A 10,690-nucleotide genomic window follows, 5' to 3' on the forward strand; every position below is an offset into this window, starting at 1 on the left:
ATATAAATAAAAATGTATTGTATTGTATTGTATAAAGTACACCATCACAGTCTAATGCAGGGATTCCCAAACATTGTATCATGAAAGAACACCAATGTGCCACAGAAAATGATGAAAACAAGTGTAAAAGTGTGATTAGTTGTAATTAATTAACTTCTTAAATTGAATTGATTTTTATAGTTATAATATGCATGGGCCACCCAAAAAACTGCAACTGGCTGCAAATGGCCCACAAGCCACACCATGCACACCACTTTTTGTAAATGTAAATAATATGGAAATTTAATTACCATTACTACTATAGTACTGGTGATAATAACAATTAGTATTATAATGGTTTGTAGGTCCGGAATTAAATCATGTCTGATATGTAATGATGCCGGCTAAGCCCTCACGGCCATACTTTGTATGTTGCTATGAGGGCTGCGTGGCCAGCTGTCAGCCCGGCATTGCTCCAGCAATCAGACACACGTAGACGCACGTACCACGACAGACCAACCCCCTTCTTCCTTTCCTTCTCCCGGCACTCTGACGGCCGGCGAGCGGTGGGACAGGCGACGATCGCCGCTTCAGCAACAAAGGGACGGTTTTACTGTCCGGTTCGACCGCGTAAGTACAAGAATGTTTCTTTTTCCCCACTGCATACGGTTGACTGAACGCAGTGCATGCAAATATTGTTTTGCTTAAGCAGTGCGTGGACGGAGAGGGGGTTGGGGTTGCGTCGCCCGGCGGAGATCAGTGATGTAGTGCAACTTTGCTTAGCCGAATGCTAAATATTGTATAGTCATCGATTAGGCGTCGACTCGAGAAAACAACCGATGTAAACAAGGAGGGTTGCAGATAGTTGAACTTGCATTCGACATTATGATCTAATTTTTGCAACTGCGACGAAGGTGCCGCAGAATGTAAACAAACATGCACATTTTTCGATAATAATATTTGTGCATTTTCTTTGAACTCATTTCTTGCGTATTTATAATTCCAGCCCCATTTGATCAGCATAACCGTGCTTTTGACTGATGACGTTGACCCCATTCCGGTCAAAATATTGACACACACTCGTTTGCTTTGTCATTTTATTCATGATTTATTTGCCACCCTGGTGATCTGATGTGATGCGTCCCTTTTTATGAGTGTGTTAGCGTGAAAAAAACATTTATTTTCGGCATTACCCCGTCGTCCAAAACAGCGCCTCCCGGCGAAACTCGTGTCCGAACACGTTGTCAGAAAGGGGGTGTGTGCCGAAAAAGGAGCTGCCAGCCAATCAGCGGAGGTGCCCGCCCATATTTATGGCACTTGTTTACTACACAAAATCGAATGTGATTGGTGGAACGGCTTGGCAGGCTCGGGTTTAACGCTGCATTCAAGACCTCACAGAGGGTGGGAAATTCGACCTGAAAGGTAGAAAGTATACAGGCGTAACATCTCTCCATGTTATTCAGTAGATTTTCGAGTCACAATTTATTACAAACTCATAGAATCGACAAGTGATGATGAAACATGATCTATGACGTAGACTGACCATATTAGCTTTCTCCTCATAGAATTCCTTTGAGACTATTAGGTGCATGCAATGCATAATAAAACGGTGCAATGCAGATTACTGCCACTTTATTGATTTTCATGTTGAGCTCAAAATAACAGGCATACGAATTAATATTAACTTGGTCAGAAATGAATTAAAATACACGTTGTTTGTTGTTTCTTGTTGATTTGGAGCATGATTATGTAATAGCATCATAGAGGGATGAAGCATGTTCTATGAAAAAAAAATTCGGCTGGGAAAAAAAATGTACTTTGTAAATGTAAACAACCACCACTAGTCACGTGGTGATAAAAATAAAGAGATTAAGCATTTGAGCCCTCATGTTGTTAAAACAACCCATTCAAAACAGAAAAGAAAGTCACTGGTTTTAAATGGCTCTTATTTACCATGGATTATTCCTACTTTAGTAAATGCACCATTAGCTACATTTTACCCTTGCACTGGTAGGTCATAATGAATCATCAGATGACATAAACTCATCATACTGTCTGTCACGTATTTGGAGAAAGAACTACCCAAAGCTATTACATTTGGCCAAGGCATCTGAATAGTGGTTTTCTTCAGATTCCTGCAATAAAGTTAAAATTTTGATGGAACGACTGCTTTGGAAAATCTCACAAGGCCAAAGCAGCCAATTGTTTAGGTCAATAAACTTCAGCAGACCAAACTTAATACAATATTTTTTAGATCATTCCAATAAAATCATATTCATTGCCGAGGGTTTTTGAGGACAATGAGGCCCGTATTTCCACCAATGTTTTATTACCAAATATTTGTGAATATATGCTCAGCCAGAAAGAGCACACCGTAAATTTTACACACGAATTTCTCATTATTTTTTACATTACTGCGTTTTGTTGCTTGCAGTGAAACTTGAGTCAACCACTGAATTGTGAAATATCGCATGACACAAAAAAAACTGTAAAAAATAATATCAATTCAATAAATCCAAGCCTGTTGCTATAATAAAACCTACAATAACTATACACTTAAGATAAATTACATTTGAGCATTCTTAACAGCCGTATGGATTAAAAAAAAAGGAAAAACTCCGACAATAAGTCATATAAAACAAAAAAAAGTACAGTATTAACGTTCAAAGCGTGTGGTGGTGGTGCAAGTCACTTTGCTTAATGATTACACACATCTCACTTAGCGTTGCACATTCCGTTCTTTTAATATCGATGTGAATTTATTGTTCCATCAGCACCCGAGCAAGAGACTCGTGTGCAAATTTAGATAAAGGGGCATTAAAAGCGGCAAGTTGCGTTTGCAATTGAGGAATGTAGTTCTCAAATCTTAATTTTGTGTGTACTACACACACATACATAAATAATACAGGAGTCAAGCGCTCATGTATACATATTTACATATATTTATGTATAATAAAGGCTTTTTTAAAAGTAATTCTCAGGTATGCAACTTGGTCTGCTTGGCTTAATCTAAGTAATCATTCATTAAGATATTTTGTACATGACAACAATTTTAACGTTCATCTTTTAAATGGTAAATAAGCTTTGAATCATTTTGATTGAAGCATGATCTGTGAAAGGTAATTCACTAAATATTGATTTAAATTGTTTATAATGGACTTAATCATAAGGTATAAATAATGTTTGAGGGTTTTCTGACGCTGACTCTTGGTTGAGAAACATAACAGGAGCGTTAACGCCTATAAATAAATGATTGCCATAATTGTTTGGCTTCATAGTTAATGAGCTTTACAAAATTAATCGGGGACATCAGTGTAGACATTAAATCAAGATGATGAGATATTTTCAATGTTCTGTGTAAATCATTATTCTTTGGGGTCAGTTTGACCCTTGTGTCTTAAAACCTCAAGAAATCTACTTAGGGATATTTAGGTGGTCAGTAATCAAAGTAATTGGATTAAGTGGAAAAAAAATCTGTTTATTTTTAAATTTGAAATATTTTAGTTGCGTCTTATCTCATGCTTTCTGTTACCCACAGGGACGTTTGTGCTTGACTGCTGAGTCCCCACACTGCACAGCAGCAGCACCATGGCAGCTATGAGATCCAAGGACAGAGCCCAATCCGAGCCAGGCGGGTCACCAGCGGGACTGCGGGACTCGCAAGCCGTGGGTAGACCTGAAATACAGCACAGCAATGTGGTGAGGAGACAGATTGAGATCAGTTTTCCATTTCAGTTAATGACAAACAATGTTAAATGGGACACATTATGGGTAAATGACTTTTTTATTGCTTGTATGCAAATAAATGAGTCTGGTGTGCCTCGTCGTCCATCAAGTGTAGATTTAAATAACCAACGAAAGCATTTCAGATTGTTTTTGAAAATATATCTCTGAGCGAGGTGTTTTGAAATTAAAATTTAATTTGGGAAATACTGAGGCAAGGGTATTTCCCTGATATGAATTATATTAAACCTATTTTCTGTCCATTGAAAAAAAACATGGAGTAGATCAAAATTTTTTGACGTTTTTTTTGTATATCAATTAACATTTGGCGGTTGGCTTTCATTAGAGTGTGCAAGTAATAATTTTCTCTGTTTATTGCCTTCACGACATTATATTGGCAGTTATGATTCCTCTTGTACAGAACGGAAGTGATCCCACACAAATGGGATCATCCTTTCTAGGTCTTCTGTTAGAGGTTGGCACTCATTGCCCTTTTCATACTGCCTCCATTGTAAGCCATATTGTCCGCAGGCAGGACACCACAGATGGACAGGAAATATTTTCTCAACAGCTTTATTTGTGGCTATAGCAAAACTCCACTTCTGACGTTTATGTAATCAGCTTAACTGAAATAACCGGTGTACGGCTCAGCTCATAGACGAGTTTAATAATTTGCTTCGCTGCTGGCATATATGCGTCATACTCAAAGTGAATCAATATTAAAACAATAGCTCATCTGGAATTTAACCTTTGAACCTCCTATGAAGATTTTCACGCAGAACTGCATCCAGGATCCATTTGTGGACAGAAATGAGAATAAGACGGTTCAACTGCAGAATGAGCTGGAGAAAGGCTGGAGCATCGGGCCCGGTCCCCTGCAAACAAGGGCCCCTGCAATGGACCCACTCGTGGTATCAGCTAGAGAGCCTGCATACAGGTGAGAGATATGTTGCACTCCAAGAATGAGTGAGAGTCAGACTGCAACCTAAGCTCTGTCTATTGTCTCCAGTTTCCGTAGCCCAGAGTCAGTGGAGATGGATGAGATCATGGCGGCCATGGTCCTGACCAGTCTGTCTTGCAACCCTGTGGTCCAGAGTCCTCCACAGACAGAAACTGGAACAGGTCTGTGTCATTTGAGTTTTCAAAGTTGGAAATTTATGTCAATCGATTCATTTTCTATTCTTTACTTGCTGGTTTTGGAAGCAAGATGGATGCATGGAGAACACGCAAATTGGGAAACGTTGACATTACTTTTAATAATTTATAAAAATCTGGAGTGGAACAATAGCTAATTTGCATGGTTTTATAGACTATATAAAGTCAGCTACTTACTGCAAGCTCAAGCGTTTAACTAACTCACTTTGTGCTGAATTATTGCTACATTTGTATCAAATTAATTCAGCGTAGGTTTATGACCCTGTTCGAAGGGGAAGTCAAGTCTAAAAAATTATTTTTAATAATATCCTCAGTGCGGCCCCACTAGCCTAAACATGGTGTTCTGATTAATACTGTGGATAATCAATTAAACAGCAAAATACACTTGTTTTTAACCATCACAGGGGGCGGCCATTTTGCCATTCGTTGTCAATTGTAAATGACAATCACAGTTGCTCAGGGAATGATCAATAACGGCTAAAGTTAATTTATATTCCACAAATGCAATAAAAATCATAATCCAACGTTTACTGTAGAGTAGTGGAGCTGCATAGAACATATTGGAGAGGAAAAAAAAGTCCCCTTTAAATATTATTAAAGTAAAAATAGATGTTGGCTATGTGGTAAATAAATAATAAATAAATAAAGGAACAGTGTGGGACCAAAGAGAGAAAAATAGAATCTGTTTGGACAAAGAAGAACATCAGAACCTTGGCACCCATGTGGGACACCTGCTGTTCTCTGTAGGATGGGCAGAGAAGAAAGAGCATTTCCACAAGCGCAAATTGAACATGGGGGATGTATTCTACATCCATATTACCATATTTTTTGCACTATAAGGCGCACCTAAAAACCTCCAATTTTCTCAAAAGCCGACAGTGTGCCTTATAATCAGGTGCGCCTTATATATGGACCAATATTGAGCCACTACAGCAGGCGTGTCCATATATATGGATTTATATATGGACAAAGTTTTAAAATGGGCCATTCATTGAAGGTGCGGCTTATAATCCGGTGCGCCTTATATATGGACAAAGATTTAAAATGGGCCATTCATTGAAGGTGCGCCTTATAATCCGGTGCGCCTTATAGTGCGGAAAATACGGTAAGCTAAATTGTGAATTTTTCCTCTTCTAGTTGGCCCCTCATCGTCAGTTGACATGGAATGCGGTGGCGGTGAGCTTTCAGACAGCGGCAGCAGCGGCTACTGGAGTTGGGATCACGGCAATGTGAGCCCATCCCCATCACCATCCGTCCCGGAGATGGATAGCAGCCCAGATGAGGGCTTGAACATGGAGCTGGATCAGGGGGAGGAGCTTAATGCCAAAAAGCCAAAGGTATGCACTTGCACTTATCTCAATTAGCATATGATGCTATCCTGTACCTTTACTTAATTTACATTTCCATGCTTTCTGTTCCAGAACTCTTTTAAAGGCTTCTACAAGTGTCTGTGGCCCAATTGTGGCAAGGTGCTAACGTCTTCCGTCGGAATAAAAAGACACATCCGAGTGCTGCATTTGGGGTAACTTTGTTTCTTTTCTGGTTTAATACATTATGTATGAAACTGTCTGGTTTTCCCCTCAAAGTATTTCAAGTCACACAATTGGTTTCCTTTTTTGTGTTAAGATGGATAATGTGGGTTTTTTTTCTCCCGTATAAAGGATGCTGTACAGCCGTTGTTTTTATTAGGACATTAATTTATTTCTTTTTATTCTCTACTTGCTTCTCTTTGGCAAACTCACAACTGTAGACTGATAAAAAAAGAGTTGAGCTCTTAAGATTATTTCTGAGCTGGAACACAGCATTAAAAAAACAAGAGGGAATAAAAATTTTAAATGGTGGAGGACTTAGTAATTCAACCTGATGAAACTCTTTGAGATTTGATATCTGGGCCACAATGGTGATTTTTTTTCTTTTTTTGGCTAACATAAAAAAAAAAAAAAATTTGTTTTTCCTGATAGCAGTGGGTCAGATCAGTCGCAGAGAGAAGAGGATTTCTACTACACTAAGATATCCTGCGAGGCAGCGGACACCAGCACTGCACTAGTTCCTGCCCAGCAGGCTCTGGGCCAAGCATCGCCTCTCAGCTGGGTCTCATGCAGCTCACCAACTGGTTTGGCAGTTCAGATCCCTCCCGGACACAGGCCAAGGTCCAACTCCAGCTCTGGCTTGAGCACGAGCAGGCCCAGTCCGCTCAGTCAGTCAGCCCCCAGCAGTTTCTGGCAGATCCACTCAGAGCATCTTTATCAGGTCAGTTTAGAAGACACAATACAATGACATTATACTTAGTGAAAACGAATGCAATAAATCAAAGTTTGTTATTGCATTAAAATATAAGCGAAAAAGCTTTTTAAAAAAATAACTGAAACTACAGATTATGTTTAATCAAACAAAAACTGTTTTCAGGCACCTGTGGCCCCAAGAAGTCCAGGATGCCTCACTTTGACCACACCCACCGTTGCCTCGGGCAGCCATAACACTCAGGTGGGTCTTGGAACTTTCCTTTCTATTTCTAAAGATAATGAAAGAGAGTAATGTAGCTTTTCTGGTTTGTAGTTGACCCACAGTTGAAAACAGATTTCCGGACTATAAGGCGCACCTAATAACCTCAAATTTTCTCGAAAGCTGACAGTGCGCCTTATATAGGGACCAAATTCTAAATTTAAACTGGCCCAAAAAATTGTGTCATACAATCAATCATAAGTGGCCCGCTGAAGACTATGAATCATGAATCAAAAAGACTATGGATCATTATTTTGTGATTATAAAGTAATTTGTTGCGTCTGAAGTTGAAATAACAAAGATAAAATGGAGAATGATTTGATTTGGATGAAAAATCTGACATGATGCATTAATGGTGCGCCTTATAGTCCGGTGCGCCTTATATATGGACAAAGTTTTAAAATGGGCCATTCATTGAAGGTGCGCCTTATAGTCCGGAAAATACGGTAGTTGCTCAAATGTGGGGGGGGGGTGGTTGCCTTCTGAAAAATGCAACAGACACAGTCTAGGGTCTTGCCTCATTATCTATTAAAGATTGCTTCTGTTTTCCGTCTTCTCTAGATGGCGAAACCTCGCTGTCGGTCTGTCAGCGTCGGGGAGCAATGGCTGCAACAGAACAGGCTCCAGACAATCAGCGCATCGCCCTCGCGCACTCACTGCTCCTTCAGGTGAGACGCCACATATCTCTGTTAACGTCCACCACCGCTCCATCGACATATCTCGCCTGCCATTTAAAATGAAACGATACTTACGCTGTCCAAACACTCACGCCAAATGACAACATACATAGCCTCTACAAAAAAGTCAATACCCATTTTCTTTTTGGTAGCCACAAGGTATGTATTAAGCTTTTTTAGTTTATGAAATGGCCATCACACCAGAGGACGATCGATGTGTCTTGAATTTGAGATGTGCTATTCAAACTGCAAATACCCTACAGCACATCTGACTTTATAAACTATTTAAAATTCCCATTATTGCTAGGCAGTTATTGCTTTTGTACACGCGCCCCAACCCTTTTAATGGAGCCTTGTTAAATGTTTTTTTTTTAAACAGCAGCTATAACTACAACTGTATATAAATAAAAATACGCAAATGCACGTAAATGATTTTTTACCACAGCGCTTGCTTTTAAATGTGATAATATATTCACTCATTAGACCAGATGTGAAAATCAATAGACCAAAGTATAATATTACTTTTAGTGTTTATGGGCAGATTTTTCTATTCTACATAAGAAATGCATCAAATTGGTGCAGGTTGTTTGATTTGTCTATTTTGATTTTCCATTAGTTTAATTTACTTTACAAACCTGATCGCTGTAACCCGAGGTACAACTTTAATCTTCTGTTACTTTCTTTCATTTTAATCTCACTTTCGACTCGCATGATGATTTTTATATGAATGCTCTTGTTTCATTAACAGGAAAAGTCGCGGAGAGGCCAAGAAATGTCGTAAGGTATACGGAGTGGAGCGAAAGGACCAGTGGTGCACCGCCTGCCGCTGGAAAAAAGCCTGCCAGCGTTTCCCTGACTAAACAGCACAATGAATGAATGACTGGGTGGATGAATGGATGGGTGGATGATAAAATACAATTTTATCATAAAAGAGGATATAGTGTATATAACAGCCATTGAGAAAATGTTTGTTACTTTACTTTTATATCTTTTTTGTTTTGTTGATGTGGTTGTTTTTTTTTTTTTTGTAAATACAATCTTTTTCAGAAGATCACACCAGACGGTTCATTATAAGTTGAATTCCACAAATAAATTACAGAAGAGGAGCTTCTTTGGAAATTAATGACCGCAACTATTTCATCAGGGTCTCGATTATGGATTTCGATTTCTCCGGCCTTTTATTATTTGTCTGTTTATTGTTCCCCTTGGGTAATGAAGTATGTTTTTACCTGTCGGTCTGCCAAGGTGCTAACTGTTGACTGGCGTTGTTCATGTGACGTACTCGGCCTGCACTACTCTCCTATTTTATCCAAAGGTCATATAATTACAACCCTTGTGACCCTACTGTACAGTATTAGACTGCTTAGATTGCTTGTTTGTTTAATCCAATCCTCTTCCAGTGGTTTATGATGTATATTACAGTATAATGTGTGCTTTGAGCTCTGTACGAGTATTTTGTACCTTTTTTAATGTTAGACTAAAATGCATTTTTTTCCCCCCCTTCTCCATGTTTATAGCACTTTGGTGGATTCTAAAATCACAGGAATAAGCTACAAAATATTCGGTTTCACTTAAGCAGATTGAGTCCATGAAAATTTGGATTCTCTTCCTGCCCATATGTGGGAAATAACCATTGTTGATGGTTGTTTGGAGTGATCATGAGAGTTTGTAAAAGCAATAACAGGGAAATAAGGAAAGAAAAAGGAAATGCAGTATGTTGTCACACAAATAAATAAATAAAAACACTGAGAATTTGAGACATTGTTTTCTTTTCTGCATGACAATCCACAAAAGAAATAACAAACTATCCCATCCATGGAATTTTCTGAACCGCTTTATCCTAATTTATTCTTAATTTTCTATACACATTTTTATATAGTCTTACAACAATGATTTAAATGTTAAAAATTGTTGAAATTTACATCGTATCCACAAATGTCATTATGTGATGCGGCTGCAGAGAAACATACACACATGCAGGTGCAATGTTTCTCAAACACGCTCTACACACATACACACACACACACTGTACAGACATCATTACATCTGAAAATACACTATAAAGATGTAAAACAATGAATGTGGCTGCGGGTGAAGGGAAATCAACTTTTTTTTTCCCACTTTGTACAATAGTGACCATGGCTGGCACGCACTGTTAATTTCTCCCCTCTGCTCATAAACGATACATTAATATAGTGTCATTTAAAACTCCTTTGCCTTTCCACGGTGTGCCACACACCCAATGACAGGCCGGGGCCATTTCTAGCTCCATTGACCTCAATACAAACTATTCTCTCCTCTCTTCAAGATTCCACATAACAATAAGTTAAACCTGTGATTTCATTTTTGGGAATTTGGCAATTACTAGCAGTTGGGCCAAATTCAATAGCTGAAAACATAGGGTCATTTTGTGAGGGGTGTTTCAGGAGATAACTAAGTAATTTGAGTCTAATTACACAAATAAGAGAATTCCGAGGTTGCTTTAAATAATAAAATTAAAATAAATCCACATTATTGCATGTTGTTGCTAGCATGTATCGTGCTCAGACACTAGAGGGCAGTATTATTTCATCTGTCATTGCTCCAGAGCACCATAAAGCATTTTTTTTGGGACTGATAGATGCAGTTTGGTGAGTTGTCAGAAAGGGGGTAAA

General features: G+C 38.7%; 1 protein-coding gene across 3 annotated transcripts; it reads left to right on the forward strand.

Moving 5' to 3' along the window:
- The first annotated feature begins 430 nt into the window (after positions 1–430).
- Positions 431–9,793, forward strand: znf395b (zinc finger protein 395b). Of its 3 annotated transcripts, none has more exons than XM_088360980.1 (10): positions 431–609; positions 3,518–3,678; positions 4,470–4,639; positions 4,712–4,824; positions 5,995–6,194; positions 6,279–6,379; positions 6,822–7,107; positions 7,264–7,341; positions 7,921–8,027; positions 8,785–9,793. In XM_088360980.1, the coding sequence occupies exons 2-10, from the start codon at positions 3,568–3,570 to the stop codon at positions 8,894–8,896; spliced, it is 1,278 nt and encodes a 425-aa protein (XP_088217106.1). In that variant the 5' UTR covers positions 431–609; positions 3,518–3,567; the 3' UTR covers positions 8,897–9,793. The 3 variants fall into 3 exon arrangements, with proteins under 3 accessions (XP_088217106.1, XP_088217104.1, XP_088217105.1); XM_088360978.1 differs by having other exon boundaries at positions 433–609; positions 6,819–7,107; XM_088360979.1 differs by lacking the exon at positions 431–609 and adding an exon at positions 1,336–1,401 and having other exon boundaries at positions 6,819–7,107.
- Positions 9,794–10,690: the final 897 nt, after the last annotated feature.

The sequence above is a fragment of the Syngnathus floridae genome, chromosome 19 (assembly GCF_059516105.1).
Source record: "Syngnathus floridae isolate MCC-2025c chromosome 19, RoL_Sflo_1.0, whole genome shotgun sequence".
NCBI lineage: Eukaryota > Metazoa > Chordata > Actinopteri > Syngnathiformes > Syngnathidae > Syngnathus > Syngnathus floridae.